This window comes from Pyrus communis, chromosome 16 (assembly GCF_963583255.1).
Source record: "Pyrus communis chromosome 16, drPyrComm1.1, whole genome shotgun sequence".
Taxonomy (NCBI): Eukaryota; Viridiplantae; Streptophyta; class Magnoliopsida; order Rosales; family Rosaceae; genus Pyrus; species Pyrus communis.
The window spans coordinates 16832202-16859632 of NC_084818.1; the positions used below are offsets into that span (position 1 = coordinate 16832202).

The window sequence follows — 27431 nt, forward strand, 5'->3', positions numbered from 1 at the left end:
ATCTTCAACTCCTCGGGGATGGCCCTCCAAGACCAAGGTTCTAAAAGATGCTAAGCGCTAGTCGGGCGACTAGGCATGGTCTAGGCGGGCGCCTAGGTGGACTAGACGGATTTAATTAAATATATTATATTTCATGTAAATAAGTGCTTGTTTATATTTAAAATATATATGATTTTGATCATAAACTACAGAATGGAATGACCTATATATTATGAGCTATTGGAACACAATGAAAACATGGAGAACAAGTATATAATGTGTGTTCCTTTAAGTATTCAACAAGTCTCTTACAATTTATTGAAAAAATAAAATGTAAAATGAAAGTTATCTATTTTCTGTCTAAGTGAGTCGCAACCTAGGCGGGTGTATATGAGGATTTGGGTGGGCTAGGCGGGTGCCTAGGCGGTCTAGGGGGGCGCCTTAGTAGGTCTAGGCGCTCTTTCTTAATTTTCAAATGCGTAGGCATTAATCGGGGAGGTGGCTAACTGCCAATCTGCAGCACATTTGTCACGCACCAATACTCCAACGTTAAACCAAAATCTGGCGTGTATATCTGACTTCACAACCCCTACTAATTCGTCAGCAGTGATTCAGTAACGGCTCCCATCATAAGTGTGTCGGACCCAAGCCGCAGCTCTTTTCTTCTTGTTTATCAACAAAATATATATTCATAATACTAAAGCTAAATAAAAACTTTATACAAAATAAAAAATTTACACCGCAAACTTTTTCCAGAACCTTTGCCATCCATTGTCTTTGACAAATGCGCACCACCGTTGACCATCGTACCAACAATCAAAGGACAAATTGATTATAATCTACAAAATTGTAAAGTGTTTCCGAAACAAACTATGAAGAATAAATAGAGCAGAAGTGCATATTTATAGGAAGGTTAGGGACTTTGTGCAACGAAGCCATTGTCGTGCAAACATCTGCAGTAAATATGGTTTTGATTCCTCTGATTCACATGCATTGAATGCTCTGACCCAAAAACTGAACGACCTTTGCGTGATGAAGCCTTTGTCGCTCAAGGTTTTATCACCTAACGTGACAAATGTTTCGTCGAGCAAACATATAGATTCGAAATATGACGGTAAAGTTATCCACGTTTTTTCCACCCTTTACACAATATTTTGCACGACGAACGTAATTGATTGTAATTATGAAGTTTACGTAAACATAGATCTTTAGTATCTATATTTACGTAAACTTCATAATTACAAACAAATATTCAGTTATAATATTTATTCTAAAAATAATTAAAAACTTAAATAAATTGAATTAATCCATGCAATTATTTAAACAACGAAACATAAATTAAAGCCTAATTAAGTCCAAATACGTAACCTATATAAAAATAAAAAAACCTTAAAATTAAATATTGTCCTCAAAAACATAAATTTAAAACTACTGTTTCGCTGGTCCTGCATTCCGCTCCACGTCATAAATCCACCGCTTGTAACACCCTTTCAACACCTCATCCATAAACTTCATCAACTCTTCGTTCGTATCATCAAGAGTATAGTTACACTGTTACACATATATACAAATAATTAATTCCAACATATAACAAAAATTTTCACAAAATTAATTATTTTCAACATTTGTCACACTTACTAATAATTGATCCATCACTGCCTTTTTCACATTCTCGGGCACATATTTCCAAGAACGCCACTCAGTAGTAGGACAATTATTCTTCATTGCTACACCAATCGCATGCGCAAACTCCACATATTGCCTCATATCATAGGGCCCGGAGGGCATACTTTGCTCCTAATTTTTATCCTCCATTTGAGCACAAACAAAATTGTGAAGAATAAGGAAAGCAGAAGAGCATATTTATAGGAAGGTTAGGGACTTTGCACGATGAAGCCTTTGTCGCACAAACATCTGCACCAAATATAGTATTGATTCCTCTGATTCATATGCATTGAATGCTCTAACTCAAAAACTGATTAGACTTTGCACGACAAAGGCTTTGTCGCACCAGTGTTCCGCTAATTCGCATGCATTGAATGCTCTAACCCAAAAACTCAACGAACCTTGAGTGACGATGCCTTTGTCGACCAAGATTTCTGCAGGAAAAACTTCATCGCGCATTTTTTTTGTGCCAAAAAAAAAAAAAATTACCAATGGTTTTCTTACTGACTATGCGCAACGAGTATCTTTTTTTCGTCATGCAAATTGTATTCCACGACAAAGGTATGCATCGCGCAAAGTAGCACCATTCTTTCGCGATGTTTTTATTGTTTCGTGCGCAAAACACACTTGCACGACGAATTTTGCTTTGTCTCCCAAACATCTGTCACACAAATAGTTTTTCCTACCAGTGACACCACTGCCGGGCAAATAGATAGAAACCCATTAGATCCTTACATCTCCTGACTTTCCCAAAACTAAGATTTCATTCTTCAATACAAATTGAGAGAGGAATCCATAATCATACATGCATAAATGGAGATGTATCCCATCCACGTTTTTATAGCCTCACCAATTTCGTTCTACCTCCTACCTTACATTTTATGTATACATACAGCTTTTCCTTTGTGGAACTTGGGACGATTTGTATTAATGAACATGTTTATTTTCTGTGATCGAAACAATTGAAAAGAATAGTGTGTTCCTGATTTGAGTTCTAACAACTATAAAAGTAGGTTTTATGACATATTACTCGAATTTTATCTAACCATGAAAAGTAGCCAAAGGTGTCTCAATTCATGTCTATGGCAACAGGACCATCTATGATGCAATAAAGATCCTCTGCCAAATCTTTTGGATTGCTTTATTATGTAGAGATATGTTGCTGCTGAGACCAACCACTTAATACTACTGTTTTGTGGTTTTCCTCTTCACTTGTAAGTGAGAGGTCTTATGTTCGATTCTTGTCAAAGGCAAAGTTGAACCACAATACTATGGCAAGCCTGTTGTAAGGCTTAGTCCACTCCCCCACCCCCTTAGTGTAGATACTATCGTTTGTTCAAAACAAAAAAAATGTTGCTGCTGAGACCATAGCTTTTGTCTTGAATTTCTAAATTTGCCTATGTTGGGTCTTTAAGTCTGAAATTTTGAAGAATTACCTCATTGCTTGGCTTAGCTGCTCTCTCATTGTTGACACTGTTGTAGTCACCCTTATTAAAGAGACAAAATATGTGCTACCCTTGTTCGAAAGTTCAAATGAATGACAGAGCGGTATTGTTTTAGAGTACCGCCATAGTCGCATCACCCTTGTAGGTAAGTCCCCTTCAGGCCTTGGAACTTGGATTTGGATTATTCATTTATTTTTTGTTTTTAATGTTTTGTTTGGAGCAGTTGATGGATTACAAAGAGAGTGATTTCTAAACTCCCATTTTGGCCTTTTTCACTCCATATTTTTTATTTTCTTTTATTTTAAGCCAATGGGTGGAACAAAGGATAGGTGAATCAATGGACATAATTAAATGAAGAAATGCATAAGATCAAAAGGGAGTGCAGGGAAATAACTTCCTTTATGCCATCTCCAACCAGTTTAGCCCTTCAAAAAATTAATATTTTAATAAATATTGTAGGGTTAAAATTTTCTGTCTCTGGCCAATACAGGTCTAAATCTTTTCATCTTAATTTGGGATGCACATGTTGGGGCCCACTAAGGAGCTTCAGAGCTTGCCATATGTATCCAGTCATTGACTAAATTTAGCCCTGATTCTTTTTAGTTGATTCATTTGGGCCCTTGACTTGAGAAAATGGCCTATAGCCCTTGGATAGAGAGAGATGGCCTTACAACAATCTAGTTTTTCTTTTCCGGTTGGTAAATTATATGCATGACATTGCAATACAGCAATGTGTTTGTGCTTGGGCCCAAATGAAAGAATTTTGGCCGAGTAAGGTCATAAGGTCGGCCCATGGTTAGACATTCTTTGGTCCAGCCCAAAGTACTTTAGCTGAGTTTAAATTGATAAAGGACACTTGAATATTAAGAATGGATTCGGCTATGTCCCGGTTCAATTAAGAATCCTCGTAAGTCAGGATGGCGTGAAAATATTCTTAATATTCTAAGGGTTTAGTTAAAACAAGGAAACAAATTGGATACCAAAAGATGAAAGTCCCATGCCTAGTAGGAATGGTTGAGTACAATTCGTACAGGAAGACATGTTCTTTCAAGATATGCCAAGGAAATTTAAACGGAATAGGACTCCACCTCGGCATAAGGAAAAGTTGTTATTATAAATTGAAGAGAGTGCACAACGTTCAAGGCCTCTTCATATCAACACACAAATCTACTCTGCACAAACTCTCGCTCTACGCGAAACCCTTTTATCCTTGAGAAAACAATGACCTTCCTAACCTCGTCAAACACATCTTTAGTTAGTCTTAACAACACTATAGTTGGCAAGCGGCGACACCTTCAGCTAGCCTTATGGAGTCGTAGAATCAAGCGATCGAGAAGCACCTTTAGTTAGTCTTAACAACACTGCTTCGAGACGAACTGGTTATTTATTCAAGTCTCGGTCTACAAGGAATCTTTGAGTCCTTGTTGGAAGAGGTCACTTTATTAGCCTTCTCAATAAAGTGAGGTGTTACCAAGTTACATCGTCTAGCATATTGAACACCGAACTTATTTTATGATTGGATACTCATAAGTACATTTTAGAGTCCAGCGTCTTGACAGTCGAACCACATTGACAATCAGGACACTTATCTCTTTTGAGTATTTGTGTCTGTACAATCTGGTTGGTGCACTTGTATTTGCACAAATATAATTACAACAGCCGAGCCCGACACCGACGATTCTTAAACTTCGAAGAAACTAACAGCCTTGTCTTTAGGCTCTAGAACCCAAAGGTCGAGACTGTTAACTACATTGAAATACCATGCTAACCTATGAATCTATGAAAGATTGAAGAAAGAAACAATGGCAGAAAGATGAACAAGGAAAGAAGATGAAGGAAATGTTCTCTGTATTTATCACAATAGTCGAATACAACTTAACAGAAAATGATCTCTACAACTTCCTTTTTATAGTCATTAGGCCTATTGCAAAAGACCCAAATACCCTCACTAACAACCTCTAACTAACTCAATCATATGGTTATTACAGACAAGTTCCTTACTCGGCTGTAGTCGCAATACATAAAAGTTAACAGCGCGTTCAACATTACCACCATCATATTCATTCACTCGTCGACCAAGCTCGGTCGTCGAGTTGGCGCGCCCTGCATTCAACCAAAGGACATAGTTAACTCATTAGCTATTTAGCTTGTGCGCCACGTAGGCTTGGTAGTTTCTAGGGTCACTCAAAGAACTGACTTGATCAACTAGTAACTTCCTTTGGGAATATGTAGTTCTCACGTCTCACTTTCTTCTATGTAGTTTACCCTTCTATGCTTTATACTGTGGGCACTCTTTACCCTTAAACTTTCCTGACCATCTTCAACCATGGTACTGCCTCGCATGATCACACCCGTCATGTGTTGGTCGATGTCAACGGCTCAATGCATAACGCTCTCGCCTCATCTCCGATGAACACCATCTTCGAGCTAATTTGTCCGTTGTAATTTCTACTTGTGTCGTTGGGTAGGTTAGAGTTTTCTAATTACGAATTAGTTATGATCAGTCTTTGACGATCAACTGTCGCGCATAGTAAATGGGGTGTGATTATGCGTAATTAGCTAGCAAGAAGTTGCGATTAGACCTTAGATTCTTATAATTAATTTGATTTTCTCAGCATTGGAGGTAAATTAAATGAGTTTGACATGAAATTATGAGGTGGGGTTGCTTTATGCAAGTGTAACCCCCGGCATATGAACATGTCTTTACGCTTCCTCTGGATCAGAGAAAGGATACAGAAAGAAAGAGGTAAAGGTTAAAAAGTTAAAAGGGAAAGGAAGAAAGCAAGAAAGGTGATTCCTTATTTGTTCTTCATGTTTGGTTCATTGGTTGAGTAACCTAAAAGAAGGATCTGCTGCCCTTGCCTATTTCCTTTACCTATTTCTGGAACCCAACCCAACCCAACAGATTTGAATAATATTGTGACGTTGCTGCCAAATATTTTGAATACTAGGAGTAGGGGAGGAGCCTACACTTCTACTTTTTACCTTTTACACGTTATATATGGACATTGGAGAGCCCTCCTGTGTAAAAGCAGGAGCAAGTGGATGGCCTATAGTTTTTGGTTGTAATCTGTGACACAGTTTGAATACTATGTTCTTCTATCGTCGGTACAAAAGAAAAAGCGAAAGAAGTTCGAACCTCAACTTGGCATTGGATATATGTGGAAATGGTTGAGATTTGAATTCTTATCTTGGATGTAAGCTTAAATACTCGTTTTTATTGGAGCTACACATTATAAACCCTAGCAACACGTACTTTACAAGTCGTGTAAAATCTTGGCGGATCTTTAGTGTCGCACGTTGTGCATGTAATTTGTTATATAGAGAATAATCAAAGATGTGCAGGAAGATGGATTACGTAGGGAGTTGGAAGTTGAAGTAATTCCACTTTGTTTACCATGAATAGGAGAATCCAACACCATCAAATACATGATATGGCAACCAGCTAGCACTAACTAAATAGTTTAGTTTGTGGGTGCAAAATACAGCTGTGAGCAAGCAAAAAGCCAGAAGAAACAGTAAACATCATGCAGCAGATGGTCACCAAAAACAAAACAAAAATAAAGCTTCCATGATAGCTACCTCATAGCAACCCAACTAGTCTCACCTAATACCCAAAACTACTTTTCTACAACTTTTTCAAGTGCCTTGTTTAGGTAATTTAAAAATATACAACATATTATACAAGAGAGGTGAATTTTTTATTTATTTTTGTTAAGATTTTATAGTTGGGTTTGTGGTCTGTATTAGTTACACTGATATTATCCTAACTTAATCATCTACACAGAACAACATCTATATAGTTTTATCACAAAGGTTTCGATGCTATTAGTAGGGAAACCATTCAATTATAAATAGTAATATATCTTTTTAAGTTTCCGACATGGGTTTGCATTATGTTTGTACCATACTTACCAATCCCAAAACTATTGAGCACCGATCAACTCCACACCTTCAGGGACCCACCAAATGTTTCGTGCTGAGACACCCTCACCGAAACACAAGAGTTTGTCCCCAACCAGAAGGCCAATCACAACGCAACACATATAAACATCATAATAAAGCTCCTAGAATCCCACATCGACATACATTTTGAGTTTGCTTCTCTATCTTTATCTTCCTACACATTCACCTACATTAGTTGACCGGAGCAACCATGTAAAGATCACAAACTTGACACTTTATGTCGTTCCAAAGTCTATCTAATTTTATGCATCTAAGATCTAACACATTATTTAACAATTTTCACTCCCCATTTTGTCCCCTTCCACTCCTCTCTTGTCTTTTTTCAGTCCCTTCATCCACCCTCGATTTATTTGATCGAGTGGGAGTGCAAAGGAGTAAATAAGGAGCGTAGATCTTTTCTCTTGTAAAATTGCCTTACCTATTTCAGCTAGATGGGCTGCTCCGCTTGATCCACTTGATCCACTAGATGGGCTGCTCCTCACTTATGCTACGTGATTTTGTCTTATTGTAAGCCCACCCACTGATTTAAAAAAATTAAAAAAAATAAAAAAATAATAAAAATTTCACATTAACTTGATTAATTTAGGTTGATTTTGGATTTGTGTGTTTAAACCCTTATTCTATAAGCAATGCCGAGGTGAGCGGAATTGAACATATGTGGCTCGGGTTCAAAGCAAATATTCTTAACCATTTCACTGCAAAACTACTTTTGGTTTTGGGTGGTAGGCAAAAGTTTTTAACCGTTTGAATTATAAGACCATTTCCGAATCCGAAAAGGAAATATGGCAAGAATATGAAATCAAAACTCCCTATAATTTCTCATATGCCCATATAAAAGGAAATCAAAAACAAAAATCAACATTGAAAAAAAGAAGGGGGATGGGGGGTAGATTGAAAATATTACAGAGGCTTGGAAGCTAGCTAGCTAGAAGATGCATGCAAATTATGGTATTACTATTACATGATGGAGCAGGCATTAGGGTTATCATCACTGAACATGGTGGTGTAAGGGTCTTCATATTTTGTGACAGTCCCAGTGGAGGAGGGATTGTTGTCCACATTTCTGACATAACCAGGAGGTGCCTTCTTGTCATAAGCCTGAGCAATGTAGGGCTGTGCCACTAAGTTGTAGGGCACATAAGGCCATATCTCCGCCCTCTTCCCTGTTGACTTTGCCTTCTTCAGCACTTTGTTTGGTTCAACATACCCTGTCACAGTCACCTTCTGTTGCTTCCTGTTTATCTCCACAGATTTAACCCCTGCCCAACATTCAACAAACATCTTTTATCAGCTCAAAATTTGGGGTTTGTCTAATTTGGGGATTGTCTGACTTCAGTAGTCTGGACTGAATAGTTGAGGGAAAAAAAAAAAATAGTGCTGATTGTCAATATCCCGCACTGCTGAGTAGTCCGGCTTATTGAAGAAAACTTGCAAAATTTGATGACATTTGTAATTTGCGACGTAAAATACCCAAAAAAAAAAAAAAGAAAATGAAAAACATGCAGAAAAAGAACATACCAGTTAAGGAAGAGAGGGCATTCTTGACCTTAAGCTCACAGCCATCACAGTCCATCCTGACTTTGAGCTCCACTGTCTGTAATTGCTTCTTCTTTTTGTGTTTATACCCACTGTTGTTCACCAGATCAGACAAGTACTCCAATGTTTCTCCAACTCCCATTTTTCGAAGCTTTTTTTTAAGCTCGAAAGTCCTCAGTCGATGCCTTTCGACAAACCCTTGGTGAGCAATTATATGAAGAATTTAGGCGCCCCTTGAGAAACTACAAGGAAGGAAGGAAGGAAGGAAGGAAGTTCCCCTCCCTTGCTGTTGCCGCTGCTGAACAATTTTATTAAATGGATTCTTTCCTTGCCTTACAACACTCGAACTCTCTTTTACTTCCTATGACGTCTTTCTCTCACACAAAGCCCCTACTTCTTATAGAGCCTTTTTATTTTTCTTTGTTTTTTATTTTTTTTCTAGAAAAAAAAATAAAAATCACCAGAGGAAAGGTGGTGGGCCACCCCAAACAGGAGGAAACAAAAGCCCAGGAACCCAGATTTTTTTTTTTTTTTTTCTAGAGGTTGAATTGATTGAATTTTAAAATGCGATGTATGGGTACTTCACATCTTCGTTTTTTTTAATAGAGAAACCATGTATCCTTGTTGTGGAAGGAATGATACAAGACTACTATTTTTTTGCATTTTGGTTTTGGTTAATCCCCTTACATTTTTTGGTACGTACATACACAAGTTGAAGAAATCTTCCTCTTTACAAAGCACCACTATGTAAGGGCACATACATACACGAGTTGAAGACATCTTCCATTTTATAAAGCACCTTAAGTGGTTAAATTACATTTTTTGTAATACCACAATAAAAAATTAAAATAAAATAAAATACAAAATAAAATAAAATAAAATACAAAATAAAATAAAATAAAATACAAAATAAAAATAAAATAAAATAAAAAAGAAGCTCTTCAACCACTAGCTCCAAAAACGGGTAAAAGCCCCCATCTACATTTAGTTTATACTGAGACCAATGTACCTTAGGTTTGATAGAATCGCAACGGGGAGACGATGGTGGCTATGAACGAGGGCACCGTTGCCTCTCCAAATCATGTCGAAGTTATGTTGTCATATACGGGTCGTAGATGTCAGTAAACGCTAAGTTCTCTACTATCATTAGAATTTGATTATGAAAGATTATTTGAAATTTGCAGTCACAAGAGGAGAGTTGTGTTTTGTAGATGGGCATATCTGCGACTCGTTGTGTTCGTTTCAGTGTAATCATATTCCAAGAAATTGTAATTGTGTGGCAAACCAGTTAGTAAAGCATGCTCTTTCAAAATTGTATTGTATGGTGTAGCTCACCAATTAGCAAATGGATATTTCTTTTTGGTCACTCTTTCCTCATTCACGACTTCAAACATATCATTAAGTTTAAGTTAGAGTTTTGTAACCAATGAAAAAGTAGTGAAAATGTAAATCTAAAATTGAAAATACAATGTATCGGACTGTAAATATCTCAAGATAAAGGGACTTGTTACAACCCGTCTCTAAAATTACGTTTTGCCCCCTAGGGCATTTCTGTCAATTACCTCGATTAAAATAAATAAAAACGTAAATTTAAGGGCTTATTTCAGATGAAAATGTATTTGAAAAGTCTAAGATTGTTAAAGGTCCTGGACATGTTTCTCCACCGAGAAATACCATTCGGTTTTCAAATGAAAATGATAATTGTTGACAACAGTAGTGGAAGAACTAAATCAACATCTATGTTTGCATTATCGTGTATCATCCTGATGGTGCAAACATTATGGCCGTTTACCGTAGCCAAAACATTATCTACCCATGAGTTATTTTTAGCCTGTCTTATTCCATTTTAGTTGAAATTCGCAAGTATTTGTTTGATGTTATTTCCAGGTCATCAAGAAATCATTCGAGTGGTTATAATTACTTTATGTGTCCGAATGGAGATGGAAAATATCACCATAAGCTCCTGGTATGGGGTATCTTGCACATGTGGAGATCATGATGATGTTTTGTGATTACTGACTGACTTGACAAATTACCCCACGTTCCATTGGTCCAGAAGGAGTAAATTTCTGACCACTTGGTAAAATTACTTATTTTTTAATTTGTCGGATTTTCTGGCACTTCGATCAGCATCTACACTGATGGTGATTCCATATTCATCTCTTTGTGCTGGAAGACATTCCAATCATCCTTGGATACGTGTCCACACAACTGCACCTCGTATTTTTTTTTTTTTTGATGTAGACAGACTATATAGAAAATTGCTCGACGCTTAAATTTTAGTGTGATCATTAATTCCTCAATCACCCAACGAATACTCTACTGAATGAATCTTGATCGTTGGTGATTGAATATTCCAGAAACTACTAAGGTAGCGAGATATTATACATTAATTCCAATTACCTTATATTCTGGATTTGTTGGACTTGTTTTGACCATCAGATTCTTGGTTATTCTTTTAGCCTTCTCGATGCAGTTTTTCGCTAAATTCGAGAGGAAAATTCAATATAAAGCTGCTCGCTAAGACATCGTGGACTACATTGTTTGACTACTTAGTGTGCATATCACGATTGCATCTCTTTGTGGCACTCGTTTTATTTCCAAATTGTGGGAAGCCTTTTCGAAGGTTATGAGTACTAAGTTTTGTTTAGTACCACATTTTCACCCTTAAGCTAATGATTAGTCTGTAATGAACTACTCAAACCTTAGTGGACATGTTGCATTTTGTCCATTCTACAATTAGCATGGTTGTAATACATAGTTATCCTTATTTTAGTTGGTTGTAACTACGGTTACAATTTTTTATTTTGAGTATGGCATTGTTGAGACATACTGTGAAAATTTTATTCATAGCACATGATTGATAGAAAAGTATTGTGAACCGGTAGTTGAATGATTGAGATTACAATGTAACAAATTGTGGGTTCTTTGCGTTGTCGCCCGGAAGGGCAGTACGTGAGCGCAATTGAGGCGCTAATTGGATGATTTATGCGTATTTTTCCAATGGGGGGCATGATGGTAAAACTGCATCCTCGGGAATTTGTTACTCATTTATTGGGACAACAGTGAGTTATTGGTATTACGGGCTGCAGACCGTGATATTGAGAACTTAATTGTTGAACTCGTTAAGCAAGTGGACATCTAGGTCCGTCTACGTTTAGTTGTTTATTTATTGGTTGGGCTTAACCCAAAGATACCACACACTAATCTTTGGGACACGTGACGCCTAAGGGTGTGTAGGTGAAGTTTTTCTATTTTTGGTGTTGTTTTCAGTACAACTATTTTAACTTCACTAATTTATATATGTACTTCAACGTTACATTGTTATACATCTATTTTTCTACTTTATGTTTTTATGAAGGACTGTATATTTTAGTATTGTACTGAAGGAGAATGAAAGTTTGACTTTAGAAGCATGAAAGAGGGATCATTGAACTCCAATCGCGACGAAATGGCAATCTCTTTTATACAGCTGCTTTAACTTGATTTCTTCTTTATACATTTTCTTTCTATCTTGAGTATTTTAGCAGAACAAGTGTTTTTTTAAATTTCGGGGACAAAATTTTTTTAAGGTGGGTAGATTGTTACAACCCGTCCCTAAATTTACTTTTTTATTTATTTTAATCGAGAGAATTGACGAAAATGCCCTAGGGGCAAAACGTAATTTTTCGAGGACGTATTTGATCCTCGTATATTCTGTCATGTTTGTTGACATATTTGGATAGAGCTCAACCTCATGAACGTGTAGGCGCAAACTATTCATGAAATGGAGTTATAACGAAGGAGTTATTAATGAGTGAAGTGGAAGGCAAAATAGATAATTTACCATTTAATTGGAAGGCTCTAGAAAACTGGAGTAATGGGATGAGCCACATGTGTGGCTAAGATTGAGAAGGGAAGTGAGATGGACGGAGGAGATGAAGGAAGCAAAGAGAGAAAGGAGGGAAAGGAGGGAGGGAGATGGCCAATCGAGGGAGAGAATAAGGAAAGGCAAGGAAAGAAAGGGGAAACGGGGGATTCTTGACCCGTGCCCTTTCGACCCGACCCGATTGGCTCCTTACTCTTGCGACGGCTTTCCGCCCATTTTTCCGGTGAATTACATCAAACCATTAGTTGGAAAACCCTCCATGATCTTCCCTCTTCCTATTACACCCCAAAAAATCAAAGGATTTGGCCTTGAAATTAGGAGAACCTGCACTGTGGGGTACGACGGCTTTGTGTTCGAATCGCCTAAATCTAAAGCTAACTACATGCATCTCCACCACCATTAGACTTCCATTAAGGCCTGGAACAAAGCCCAAACAACTATAGGGATGGCAGAGCACCAGAAGTGACGGATTGAAGCCACTAATTCTTAGGGTTCCGATGGGTTCGAGATGAATTGGAGCCTTTCCCAGCCAAATTAGATTTGGCCACAAGTATATCTCTTGCTCTTACTCATTGAGACCTTCATTCCTGTAAATTTTGGAAATAGTTGGATTTTTCGGTGAGTCTGGGCGGCTGACCGCCACCTGCGACAGCGCGTGGGCCGAGGTATCCCCTGACCTTCATAGGCTAAATTTGATAGCCCCAATTCCATATGTGAAGTCCGATTGATGAAATTTCATCATTTGAACATAGTTATGATAGAGACCGTCACTTGATCCTTATATGAATTGAAGATCCAACCATTGGATCATCACCAAACTTTAATACATTATAATACTTAATATTTGAGGACAATAGGAACTAACGGATCGGGAATCCGACATATGAAACTTCCCGAACTGAATTTGTAAGCTCGTAAAATAAAATGTTGGCCGCCACTTAATTCTAGCAATTGGTGGAGATCCGACCATTGGATCGTAATAAAATTTTAGTATGATGTTCTAGAGGCATAATGTGGATCTTTGGAAGTTACGGGTCAGAAATCCGATGTGCGGATCTTCTGGATTGAGTTACATAGGATTGTGGACCCTACCGTCGACTTTTGACCGATTGTTGACTTTTGGTCAATAGGTTTCAAATCATTCTAGAATGTCATTGGGGATGTATTTTATGTAAGTTACATGTTCTATCGATAAGAATTCTGAGACATTATTTGATAATTGTTCTAGGCAACGATGGTTTGTGATGACTCGATATTCGTGCTAGGGAATTTTAGCGCAGACTTCAGGTGAGTAGGTCTTTTCCTTTTTATAGTATATATATGATTGATAGTTCCACAAATGCTTTTAAATTGATTTATGCATTTTATGCCATGTCATATATATTTTTAAATACTATGATATGGTTGAGTTTTAGATTGCATCATGGCATATCCATATGCATATTACCTGCATATAATTGTTGTGAATGCTTAGAAGTGCTGAGGTGAACGCGGGATGCGCAAGTAAGTTTAGGTGACTTTATGGTGTTATTTGAAATGATTGAGTTGTGGCATGACTAATTTTATGTTTTATGCAACTCCGACATTGTCGTACAGGTTGCAATAATAGGCAACTTCGACATTGTCGTACAGGTAGCAATAATGGGCAACTCCGACACTGTCGTACAGGTTGCCTATGTGTCGTACAGGTTGCATTAGGCAACTCCAACTCGTGTGTTATCATAGATTGATTTATGAGTCGTATAGGTTGCCTTAGGCAACTCTGACTCGTGTGTCAGCATAGATTGATGAGCACCTGATTTTATTATGTTGTTGCTGATATGTAGTGATTTGGAATATTTCAGGATTTACTGTTGATTTGGATTTGATTTCATACTTATACGCAGTATGATTTTCTGGAAACTATACAAGTTTTACAGCGAGGAGTTACAACATTTTCAAAAGGTTTTTTTTATTAAAACTTTATTTTCAGGCCTACTCACCCTTATTTTTCGCCCCTCCAAGTTTTAATAGCTGAGGTTTCTTATCGACGAGGATTCGTGGTAAATCTTGGTATGGGAGATTACCTTTGATTGTATGATTCTCAATCCACTCTATTGTACTTTACTTATACTCTGATGTCACGTGTGAAATGGGTTCATTCCCGCTCACAGTGCACTATTGTATTTATGCACTTTTAGGTTTAAATTCATTCACATTTTCCACATCACTATACTTTGTGGCTTCGTTACCTTCTAGGTGTCGGCCAACACAACTCGATTCGAAATCCTAGTGGACAATCTGGGTTGGGATGTGTCAGACTTGTGTGCAAACAAAGTCTAAATTAAAAGTAACATATACTATACTAAGTAATCAACCACTATAGGGTGGCCCAATGGTTGGGAAGGAATTTCAGAAATGAGCGCAATGGCGTTCTAGAATTCATATAGCCGACCCCACTTAGTGGGAAAATGCTTTGTTGTTGTTGTATTTCACACAACACGTCCTAAGTTTGATTTCTAACTAGTGAATAACACGATGGTAGCCATGGGCAGCTGAAATGCATTCGTGAGTCTTCTTAGCTCCAAAAAATTTAGACTGTTTTGGCAACATCACCAGCTAGTCATTAAGAAAAAAAAAATACAAAAAAAGGTATTGTAAGTAACGTTTGAAAGCAATGTTTGAAAGGGGAATCAGAAAGTAACATGGCCCGATGTTTATGTCCGTTGAAAGCATATGATAGAATATTAAATTGTTAATAACACCTATTTAACAATTTATTAATTGATCCCACGTAAGGAGACAACACCACGAAACGCCAACTAAAGAAAAAACACAAGCGTATGCTCAGACACGTGGCGAGAATCAAACGGTGGAGAGGGTGTAAGCAGCCCCAGGCGCCTGCTGCCTCTAAATGTGGAAGGCTTATTTATTCGCTTAAGCGTTTTTTTCTTCAAGATTCGTCGAGTCGTTTGATTGGGTTTTGTTTGGTGTTTATTTGGTCAATGAGGAACGCACCAGGAGCAAGATGTTCGTATGACATGTGTGAACTTGTACAATATGTGACATTTCGGAGAGATTGTTCACGGGGCAAAAATTTTGTCTCAATAATGTGAGGATATGTGAAAAAAAAATTAACATATATGCTTTTATTATTGGTATAGAACATCATCCTAACAATATGCTTATGCCATACAAGTTGTCATCTCTTGTATGACTGATATAATGTCACGTGTGAACTTCTTTCTACATAATATTGTACTACGGTAATAGTGTGTTAGTACCACTGATCTCTCTCTTCACAAACTAAGAACTACGAGATCGCCCCTTTCATTTTGGAGTGATGAAAGGATCGTACCATTCGAGCATTTTTTTTACGGTTCGAATAGAACAAGTACGTCATGCTAATATACCTTGGATGATCGGATCAGGTACTGATGAGCACATTGAATTTACATCATGAGTGAAGTAATTTTGTGTAACCTAAAGACATTATAACTTAGGCATGCACCTCTAAAGCGTGCAGGAATTGCAAGCAGTTCACACGGGCCAATAATTTGTACCAATAAATGTAGCTGTTGTGATTTATGTTTATAATGTATATGTGACTGTCTAAATTAAATAAAAAATAAAAAAATTAAAAAAAAAGGTAGGAATATCAATAGAGTTTGGAGATTAAATTCATATGGGCTTTTGTATTACTTGTAAGGCAAGAAAGTTCATAATTAGTATAAAAAAAGGCATAAGGTCAAGGGTGAAACACAATTCTTACAAACACTGGATAAACCCTCTGTTCTCTTTATGTCGTCCCACTCTCTCTCACCCACTTTTATAATTAGTTTCACAACAATTCTATCATATTTCAGTACTAGATACATCTATTGTTAGAGTAATCCTATAGGAAAACCACCATTTTTATGAACATTTTCATACCTCATAATGTGACAAGTCAACATGATGATGGCCTTAAATATACAAATAGAAACCTCCAAAAATCGAGAACAAGTTATAAGAGAGGGATTTATTGTCACGTGACGTTCCAATTCAATAATGTAATGTTACGGTGACAAACGAACACATGGCATTGTTTAATTGGAATGAAATGCTAGGACAGTAAATACATTCCATATAAGTTACTCTTCGATAAATATAAGCCACATTGTATACTGTTAAAATACACATATACCAAATATATTTTACTCCTCATTTCAATAGCAACCTTAGCAGACCAAATTCCCTGTTATATTATTTGATGCATGATGCCAATAATTAGCCAGAGTGTAGGTAACAAATTCCCCTTTATCAACATATTATTTGCATAACGTATGTTTGATAACTATTTTAAGTTCAATTTAAGTTGTAAAATTTAGTTGGTTGATAACTACTTTTAGCTTCTAGAAAATAAAAAACTGAAAGTTGTTGCAGTCCTAATTTGGTTAAGAACATGATTGTATAAATCCTATTGGGATTCTATAATATCTTTTAATTAATGTCCTATTTTAGTTGTAATACCTAAAGGTCAAGGAGTTTACCTTCCCTACTACTATAAAAAAAGGCACAATGGAAAGTCCTTTTCATCTTTCCCTCGTGGTACTTGTTTGCTATCGGTTTCTCACCCGTATTTAGCTTTGGACAGAATTTACCACTCGATTAGGGTTGCATTCCCAAACAACCCGACTCGCCAACAGCACCTCATGGTGCAACAGGGTCCGGGCACAATGGGGCTCTTACCTTCTTCGGCGCCATCTTCCAGTGGACTTGAGCTCGATCCGCTACTGAGGACGCTTCTCCAAACTACAATTCAAACGCCGACGACACCCGATTATATAACACACACCTCAGAATTCACCAAATCTCTCTCTACACCCTTGCAGCTCATCTCTCTCTCTGTCTCTATAATTCTTCAGTTAAATAGGCCTACCAAATGTGATCAACACGCTTTACTGAAGGTTCGTGGATACGGCTCTTCTACAAATTGAAAGGCTCAATTTTTTTCTTCTGCCAATCAAGTTCTCTTAAAACACAGATGTGGGACCATGATTTTTTAGGGCCGGAGTAAGGCTGATCTGAATACAGTTACCTCAGAAGTCTGATCATGAACTCATTAGCTCGAAGCGGAGTTGTATCAAATGGAGTAGTGTTGCCACCATCACTCTACTTCGGGGCACTAGGCGGAGTCCAAGCAACTTCGCTGGATAATTATGCCTGTTCTGCTAGATACGTGATTTAATCCTGATATGGACAATAATAAGATGTTATAAGTCTTGGAGTTCCGACAACCTAGGGATTGGTGTTCGTCGTAAGTAATCATAACTCCTAAAAGGGTGCAATACCTACTTCTAGATATCCTCTAGGATTCTCCCGTCTTAGAACAAGGATTTTATCTTAAAAAGGTCTCTCTCCCTATGATAGTATATACACCCATCTAGGGTCTATCTATGGTAACGCAATCTAAATACTTGAATTCTCTTGCCCATTGCTTGAATCTAAAATCATTCACTAACTTAACCACCAGGGAGCCTTTGGTAGGCACCCCCACCTCACTCGGTCTTAGGCTTGCTTATGGTTGTTTACTGTTTTGCAGGTTGCTCAGGTTTATTCGGATTTGCGCTCGACCATTGTTCATGGAGGTGCGCGAATTTGGTTCAACAATTAGTACTTTCAGTAAGATCAAACTCGTATTCCTTTTGACCAGATCACTCTGCCTTGTAGAAGTTGTGTCAAGAACACCGTCCCATGATTAGAACACATGCACGAGGGACGAAGTTGCCTCCTTTATAAGTCAAGTATGGGAAAATGCCCTAAAGATACGCACATCAGTGAGAGATCTAAAAAAGAACCTATGAATCATGGAACAAGCTAGGCTTTCCAGATTAGATGAAAGGATGAAAGATGTCAAAGACACCATCGCTCGTCTCGAAGTTTCTACCCTTGGGTTCTTCCAGAGACAATAAACCTGAATCCAAACCGCCTGACCCCGAAACTTGTCCTAACAAGGAGAACTTAAGGACCATTGAAGACCTTAGGTCTATTGCCACCCCATCATCCGGGGAAGAGATCTTTCCCCTAATAATAGCCATACAGGAAGAAACCAAGACCACTTCAAATGAGCTCAGAAAGGGAGAAAGATGATGCAAAAGACACATCATCCCAGAAACCACATCACCAAGCCAAAAGACATCAACTCCTCCACCCTCCCCCCCCCCCCCCACCCCACCCCTAATGACGAGGTAACGATACCACCATTTTGGCTAGCACTTACCAATGTGTTTTGATCTAGGAAGAAAAACTTAACCTAAAGCTCAACATGGCCTTAGATCATGCATCCATCTTGCATGGTATTCATTTATTCATGATTAACTTAACACTTGTTCCTTTTCCATTGGAACACATATCATTGTTAATGATTAGAAGATGAGTGAAAAAGGATAGTTGAGTTAAAAATAATGGCTAAGTGTTAGAGTAGAAGAAAGAGACATAAATTTTTAAAAGAGACATGAACAAAAAAAGATAGAGGAAGTGGCAAAAGAAGAAAGAAAATGATAAGCTCATATTTATATAAATTTTACATCAAATTTACTTGTCTTTTCTTAGTTAGTTCCTTATATTTTTGAACTATTTACTTTGTTTTTATGTTTTGTAGGATTTGTCAAGCAAAGAAAAGAAAAATAGCACAAGTGGGATTTTAAGTAACAAATTTGTCAAAACTGCATGTGCAGGTCAGCTGACTTTGGAAGCAAGTTGCAAACAGTTCCGAATGAATTAGAGAATGAGCCTTATATGCTTGGAGAGCTACGGATGTCTATTTTCTGGATCATATCACGGATTGATAATATCATTTTTCTAGAAGAAGTTACGGCCGTTTAAACACTGAAAGGTTCCCAAGAGGCTGAGCAGTTTGTGACTGACAAGAAAACATTGAAAGCAATAAATCCAATAAAACTAGCAGCCAAAGCTGATGCAGCCAAGAACAAGCTATCTGACACCTATTCAAATATCAGAGGAATGGAAAATTAAGTGGGAGTAATGGGCATAAAGGCTACCTAAAGAGTTACAATTGTTTTACCATTTCCTCTCACTTATTGTCATCACTAAATGGCTGTTAGTGGGGTGAGTTATGGAGAAAAAACTGTGGCAGCAAGCAAGAAGAAAAAGGCTACAGGTTGCAGCGGCAAAGAGAGAAGAAAAAGATAGGAAAAAAAAAAAGGAAAGGAAGGAAAAAAGGCAACGCTGCTGCGTTGGGGAAGAAAGGAAAGGAAGGAAGAAATCTTGGCATTCTCTTCTTTCGGTTTTATCTTCTCAAACCCATGTCTTTCTTTTGGTTTTATTTGAGAATAATGTGTAACTAAATTTTTAGTAGTTAGGGGCTGTTTTGAATCCCCAAATATGATTGCAAGTTTGTTATGACATTTCGTCTGAATTACTTTTATGAATGGATGAAAATTGGTTCACTACTTGTCTCATTGATGAATTCTTTATGTGTTTTGTACGGATGCATACTTAGTAAGCATATCTAGGATTCTAATGCTATGAATATGTGTGTGCCTGCTCTTGTTAAATGAGGACCTACATATGTTCTAGAGTAGTATTTGTTAATTGCGATTAACATGTGAACCAATTTCTAGGATAAGTAAGACAACATTAGTACTTACGATGCCTTGTGATGACTCAAACTCTTTTCTTTCTTAATGATTTCTACTTGTTAAATCTATGAACACGCCATTCTAGATTGCATGTTAGGGACTAAGTTAAGTTGAAAACACCATTCTCTTAACATACTACATAAGAAAGAGTAATAGGTTGAGTTCTAACATTGAGCCAACTTGAACATCTTCATCTGGAAATATAAGGAATTTGAATGAAACATAACATGTTTGCATGATTATTTGGTGGTGGATAGCAATTCCCCTAACTCGTTTTTCTTAATTTGCGAACTACTTAAAATATGTTTTTGTCCTGTTTTTGTTCGATTTAATTTAAATATAAAATCAACTCCAAAAATCCCAAAAATTTATGTGAGTGTAGCTCTATGTGTCTAGTATTTGCATATAAAATTTTGTAGACTTTAGATAAGTGTAAGTCGGTCTAATAATTATTTTTCGGTGGCTGGCTAGTAGGGACAGCAGCCCTGTTTTTGTGACATTTTAAGTAGTTAGATAAAACAATCTTCTGCGGGAAAGACCCTTATTTTCATATGCTACAATTGACAAATCATAGTGTTAATAAGGAAAATCAATAGGACATTTGTGTGCTACTTTGTGGTGTGCTTTTAATCCTATCAGAAAACAAGAGGGAGGAAATGATGGAAATGGTAACCTATTGTTTATCATGTACATTGTTGTTAAAGATTAGTACTCTGGTGTTGAAATTATGATTATGTTACTCTTGTTGCTAATCAGTTTGATTTATGTTGCAGCTTGCAGGTTGTTAGAGAAAATGTGATTATTAATATCTATGTGAACATGACATATACATATGCATTGCAAAGCAAGAAAGGGAGTTGAGTTGTGTTGAGTTGTGAAGATATTCAAGGGCTCAAGAATTCCTTGAATATAAAATAATGAACCTTGTATACGTCAGACGTTGGGGGAAGGGCTTAAGTATACAATTAGTTGTTTATTAAAATAATGAAATCTTGTATATGTCAGTGTCGAGAGAAGTACCTATATAATAAAGTGGAAATTGAGAATTTAATTATAAAAAATTGGGCTTAAGCAATGAAAGGGAGTTAGATCATATTCTAAGGTATTCGAAGACAAGTGGTATAAGCATGGTATGGGACGTGCAAACTTAGTTGCCTTAGGTATAAGATGGAACTTACATCTTAACTTGTGAATAGTCATTATTCACAGGTCGAGGCGTGACAATTTTATCTCATGTTTTCTTGAACCAAGTCTTAACTATCCCCTGAGCTTGTCTCAGTTTTGGGCTTCATGCCCTTTACCTGGCCTTTTTCGCCTACTTTTACTGCTTACTGTCTTTTAATTTTCCCTCATCCCTCTTCCTTAGCCATGATATTATATCCCCACCGCAACCATGTGCTCAGATCGACAGGCTTTGATCAGAAATTGGATATCAGATCCACTTCCCTCCCTCACTTTTCCTCCCTCAACCGACATGCCAAATCCCCATCGAGGCCAAGTGTTCTACAACCTTCTCCACAGTAAGAGTATTTAACATACCCCTCACTCTCACTTTATACCCGTACTTTGTTTATATATATTTGAAAGGGTTCGTAAGGGGGACTTGGATCTGGTGTCTACTTTCTCAGTTCGGTGTTTTGGGTTCGTCCAAGGATGTAACAGTGACAGCGGTCTGGTCTGGTTTGGTTTATACTACTTGAGATTAGGGTTTTTTGTTGTTTGTTTTTGCAAACTTCATACCTAAGCTTGTGTGAATCTCCCATTGTATCTTGGGTTGCAACTCTTATTTTGTTTAGGCCTTTTGATGGAAAACTAACAAAAAGTCCCAAAAAACTTTAGTTTTAATGAAAAATGACAAATAAAGGTGTAGTGAATAATATCCAGAAAAGGTAAAAATGTAATTTTTCATTACAAGTGAACAGTCCTGAAAGTGTTTCGTCAGAACTCCCTTTATTTTATTTGTTGTTGTTTACCAACCTCTTTTTGAACCTTGTACTAGTTTTTAATGTACTGGATGTTCTCTTCTTGACCAAAAAAATCAGGGAGTGTTGGATGAACATTTACTGATACAAGTCTTGCACAAATTTCTTGACCAAAAAAATCAGAGAGCGTTGTGAAGCTAAAGCATTGACGATTAATCTTTAGCTAAATGTGTGATCCAAAATCCCAATCCAACAACATAAGCATCCATCCGGCAACATTTCTTCTCTAAATGCATAATTTTTCACTCATTCCGCTCTAAAAATATAACCAGCAAGCCAAGAGAGAGGGAGTGGCTGAGTCATCAACAGTAAATTCCTAAGAATAACACGTAAGGATTAGTAAGAAAAACCAGGAAACCGATCGAAGGTGGAAAAAAATTGAGAACGACGGGTAAGTTCGAGGATATATATATTAATACAGGAAAAGCTACAAACAATGCATGTCCCTAGAAGCCCCATTTAAATCCAATGACGCATGATCACTGAAAAAAATGATGCCAATGGATATCAGACCTGCTCTATATTTTTATGTATTCCGGGGGCAGGAAAAGGAAAAGAAAACCCCCGATTTACATGTAAGACTACGTCGATGTCAACCCGATGCAGAGGTACATAAGGTGGCAGTGGCATCCTTCTAGAATACGAAGATGATAAGACATAATCTAAGCAGTAGAGACAATAATCTCAACGAAGGAATCTGGGATGAGATGAGCTGACTCGATGCAGCTGATGGTTTTGAGGGAGCTCTTCCAGCAACAGCAGGAGCAAACCCACCGGGGGTGCTCTGCTGCTCATTTGTTGGCAAGGGATTTGGTGGTGTGCCTTTTGGAGATGCTAGGGGCATACTTTTAACATCATTCAGATCTCGGCCTGCAATGCGTGAATTTGTAAGCAACCGTAGAGTTACACTTTTCACTTTTCAATTTTATCCTAATACAGTGGATTGAACTAAGCATAAAGCCGTCACATAATCTTAAGGTTAGCAAAAATAAAAGGATATCAGCCAGTGGCCTATAAGTTTCATGCCAGACTGATGACTTCCAGCATCACTTTCGGCTAAATAGTGACATTTCCCCCATCACATGAGACAAGGACAACCAATTGTAGGCAGTACTATATCGAGAAATTCAGAGAACTCACAATTTGAACGCGACCAACCTAGCTTCAAGTTCTCCCTATCGAATACTGTCCGGTATCCCGTCATGAAGTTCTCTGCACAAGGAAAGTCTCAGATAACAAGATGTTTAACAGGGATAAGGGGAAGTAAGAAAAATCAAAGAACTAAGCTGCAATTTTGCTAGAGAAATTATTCATGCTTACGTCCAACCGTTCCAGTATCTCCCTCTGCTGGCTGTATGGCCAAACAGAATCCAATAACTCCCTGCACCAGGAAGGCCTAATTTGTAAGATTCTAATTCAATTGGTTCCATCTTGCTTCAAAACTGAGATAAGAAATGGTTTACCCAAGCTAATTCACATATTGACAGATACACACATAATGAAACTTAATTTAATTCACATCTATATGAAAAATTTCAAAAGCTGGTTTACCTACCTGATCACCGTGTATCAGAAAAACAGGATCATGGACCACAATACTGTTGTTAGCAAGGAACATAAGCGTCACAGAAGGCACTTTGGGCAGATCTTGAGAACTGTTCTAGGAAAAAATACCCCAATAATGGCATAAGATTGTGCCCACAACTTTTGGAAGTGGGCTTGGAGTTTCTGAAACCATTTAACTTCATGAAAACTCACCTCGTATTATAGCAGTGCTTCCAAGGAGATCCTGCATAGTTAGCAACTGTTGCATTTACTCGTCTGTCAAACTATCAAAAAATGGAAGAGGTATATCAGCGATGCAGATAATAAATATAGATATTGGAATCTTACAAAAAAAATGTACCTCCATTGCAATTTTATCGTACACTGCTTCTGGAAGAAATGTAAATGATGTCCCACTGTCAACCAGTGCTTTGAAGCTTGTCTGCTTAAGGCAAGAATTGCCAATACAGCACGCTTCCACACCAACGATATACATTTCACTGAAATAAACAACAATGGAGGCTTCAGCATATACAAAAAATTTAGCTTAGCAATTATAGAGAATTGTCACTTAAAGTTGCAATTCAAAAAGAACTGTATGGATAGTTCATACTAATTTCCATTAGAAGGCAGGAAGGATGTAGATTGTTGTGTAGCCGGACCCTGGTCCCCAAATAGTAGTCTCCCAGAACTGTCCTCGTCAAAGCACATCGAGAAAGAGTTCTTGGTCAATCCCGCTTTAGCAAGTAAAGTAGGAACTGAAGTCTGTCCAAGTCCTAGACCCATAAGACCATCAGGAGCAATTCCATCCAGGTAACCACCACTTTGCTTCATACCACATCTGTATATAAGAAAAGTTAATATCAGACACAGAATTCCATATTACTAATGGAACTATTTTATACATTGAGTTTAACAAATTAATGACATATCGCACCCTATGATAACAGGGGCTCGAATAGAAGCTGTTGATGCATCATCACCGCCAGCTGCTAAGTGTAATATGTCCTCCACAAGCAATCCAGAACTTGATGTATTTTCTGTGTAGTACTCAATAGTGTAAGGGCATGTCTGCTTCGAATTCTTGCACTTTGGACCAGATTCACATAACTCATGGCTGCAAGATACATGCTTGCTGGTGTTTGAACCAGATGGGCTGTACTCATGTAAATCCCTATCCTGCATAATAGATGCCCCAAATATGAGGGAGCACCTGCCAATCAATTATTGGAAATAAGTGCTAAACCTGTTGACAAGTCTTAGAAGAGACTTACTGATTTTGCTAACCATTCACTTCCACCTTTACACATACCTTGAAATACATGAATTACCCAATCGAACCTAGTTCTAGGCACCTCACGAGCCCCCAGATTCTACTTATCGAAACGATGACCATTAAACAATGTTTGATGGGTCTGGACCTTCTATAGGATTGTGGGTTGGGAGAAGGGGAGCCTTAACTTTTTCTAACAATTTTCTTGCAGACACATTAAGATGCAAGTAGTTCATGGCATAATTGAAGAAAGTTGAGGTTCCACTATAAAACTAATTTGCAATATGAAAAGCAGCACAATTACTTATAAGCACATGCAAGATCCCCTTTTTTCCTAACACAGGATTGATACTCTTAACACAACCCCCCACACGTGGCAAATTTTCAAGTCCGGCACATGGACAACCAAATAATATTAAATAGAGCGAGTAGCCCAATTACTTATAAATACATGCAAGGTCCGTTCTTATAATATGAAATACAAAAACTATGCTGCAAAACATAAAATCATGCAACGGCCAACAGAAATCTGAAAAGGCAATGGAAGCATAATTAGAGGTAAAGGGTAGCCTACCAGAGTAGTAGAGTAAGTCGCGGATAGAGGAGCGCATTGTATGCAATCACATGGAACCCAAAGCAGATCACTCCCAGTATCCAATGCAACCAGAAACGAAACATTGGGCGTCCCTATATCAATCCACGTATAATGCAACCTAATACGCACATCGACATTCCGAAAACTTCATTTTCCATTCTATATGCTTGAAAACTTTGAAGTTAGAAAACCAAGTGAAATGAAATAAGAGTAGGAGAAATTAAGACAAACCAGCCCAAGTCGTTGCCAAACGACACCGCATTGCCACCTTCAGAGGGGAAGAGGAACTGGAAGTGCCGGCGAGAGCCGAGCTTCATATTCTGTTTCTGGAAGTCGATGCTTGCGAGCAGGTGGTAGTAGCCCATGGTGCTCCTCTGCGGCCACCGACCTAAGGCCTTGGGGTCTCCATTCCTCGAAATCCGAAGCGTCTTCGCTTCGTCGGAGAAGCGGTGTATCAGCCTCGACGACAGCGTAAGCGCGCGAGCACTATGAAGCTGTGTAAGCACGAACGCCACTAGCATAGCAGAGAGCAGAGATCGCGCCGCCATGGCGACTCCAAGAGAGAAACCACCTCAGCTTAGCTTGAGATCTGATATGAGAGAGAGAGAGAGAGAGGGGTAAAGTGGAGGACGAGGGGAAGAGGACGATGGAGGAGAGTAGTGACAGAGCTATGGCCCTCCCTATTGCCTCTTGGGGAATGTCTAATTAAGCGAATGGGATGATGATGGTTTATTGGTTTATTGGTTAATTAAGTGAATTGTTATTGAGATTTCAATAATTCTTATTTTAGACTTTAAATTTTTTATATTTAAATATAAAAATACGAGAAGTGTATAATGAAATTTTTGAAATGCTAACAATATTTCTCTTAATTAATTTGTTTAATTAATTTAAGTAAGTGAATTAATTTGTTTAATTAATTTAAGTGAGTGAGTGATTGAGGGGGTCTTTACGTGTCCACCGTTTCAGGGATGTGTGACACCTGGGCGGGGACCGCTTGGCTACCCCTTTTTATGCGCTTTTCGTCTCCTTCTTTTAATTTTAAATTGCTTACATTTTTTCTCCTCACCAGTGTACGATTGTCATAAATTTAATTATTTGTTATATTTTATTTCACTTAATTCTAATTAATTTTTACCATAAATGTTACTTTTTTTATTTTTAAAAAAAAATTAATCAAGTTTAAATGAAATGACACTTGTCAATAAATTAAGAATATGATAAACATTCATCAAAATTTAAGATGATGAGCAAGACTGCTCATTTTACAATTTACAATAAGAGTTAAAAAAATTATCGAAATATCAAAACCGACTGAAATGGTACGTAATTTAAGTCGAATAAAAAATAGACCAAACCGAAAGTACTGAAATATTTGGTACCCTAAGAGAATCGAAACCGAAAATTTTGGTACGTCCATCAATTTTAAATATTGAATTTTTTGTTAATACCAGAGCCAGTTTTAAGATTTTTAAGAACATTTTTATCCACTACTATAAACTTGACATGTGTCACTAGTCTTCACTCTAGTTAATTATTTAATTAATCATTCACTTTTAATTTTTAAAATGATTTAAAACTAAGAAAAGAAAATTAAAAAAAATAAAATAAGAAATTTGATATAAGTTCAATTTTTGAGCCCATAGTAGGAAGATTCCAGTTTACCAAAATAAGTCCAATTCCTTAAAATTAATTATTTTATTATCAATAATTATCTCTTTAATGATAAGATTTATTATAAAAATCAAATTTCTTCCTAATTATCTTTTGAGTAAATTACATAAAACTGCCTTAATTATGGATCGAATCATAATCTCATACCTCATGTTTTTAACATTGCAAAGTTATACCTTAACTTATGAATTTGTTGCAATATCATACCCCAGTTAATTTTCTATCAATCTAACTATTAAATAATGACGTGGTAGGAACGGGTCCACTCATTCACCAATTAG

General features: G+C 37.3%; 2 protein-coding genes across 3 annotated transcripts; both read right to left on the reverse strand.

Annotated features, from left to right (window-relative positions):
- Window positions 1-7870: 7870 nt before the first annotated feature.
- On the reverse strand, window positions 7871-8854 carry LOC137721569 (heavy metal-associated isoprenylated plant protein 23-like). The gene is made up of 2 exons (XM_068460663.1): window positions 8574-8854; window positions 7871-8314 (listed from the first exon to the last, which is right to left on the reverse strand). The coding sequence occupies exons 1-2, from the start codon at window positions 8731-8733 to the stop codon at window positions 8013-8015; spliced, it is 462 nt and encodes a 153-aa protein (XP_068316764.1). The 5' UTR covers window positions 8734-8854; the 3' UTR covers window positions 7871-8012.
- Window positions 8855-22214: 13360 nt separating this feature from the next.
- On the reverse strand, window positions 22215-26154 carry LOC137720994 (aspartic proteinase-like protein 1). Of its 2 annotated transcripts, none has more exons than XM_068460124.1 (10): window positions 25708-25846; window positions 25456-25594; window positions 24546-24821; window positions 24222-24449; window positions 23970-24108; window positions 23822-23892; window positions 23619-23718; window positions 23384-23444; window positions 23204-23275; window positions 22215-22933 (listed from the first exon to the last, which is right to left on the reverse strand). In XM_068460124.1, exons 2-10 carry the CDS (start codon window positions 25557-25559, stop codon window positions 22698-22700), a joined length of 1287 nt encoding a protein of 428 aa, XP_068316225.1. In that variant the 5' UTR covers window positions 25560-25594; window positions 25708-25846; the 3' UTR covers window positions 22215-22697. The 2 variants fall into 2 exon arrangements, with proteins under 2 accessions (XP_068316225.1, XP_068316224.1); XM_068460123.1 differs by having other exon boundaries at window positions 22218-22933; window positions 24546-24787; window positions 25708-26154.
- Window positions 26155-27431: the final 1277 nt, after the last annotated feature.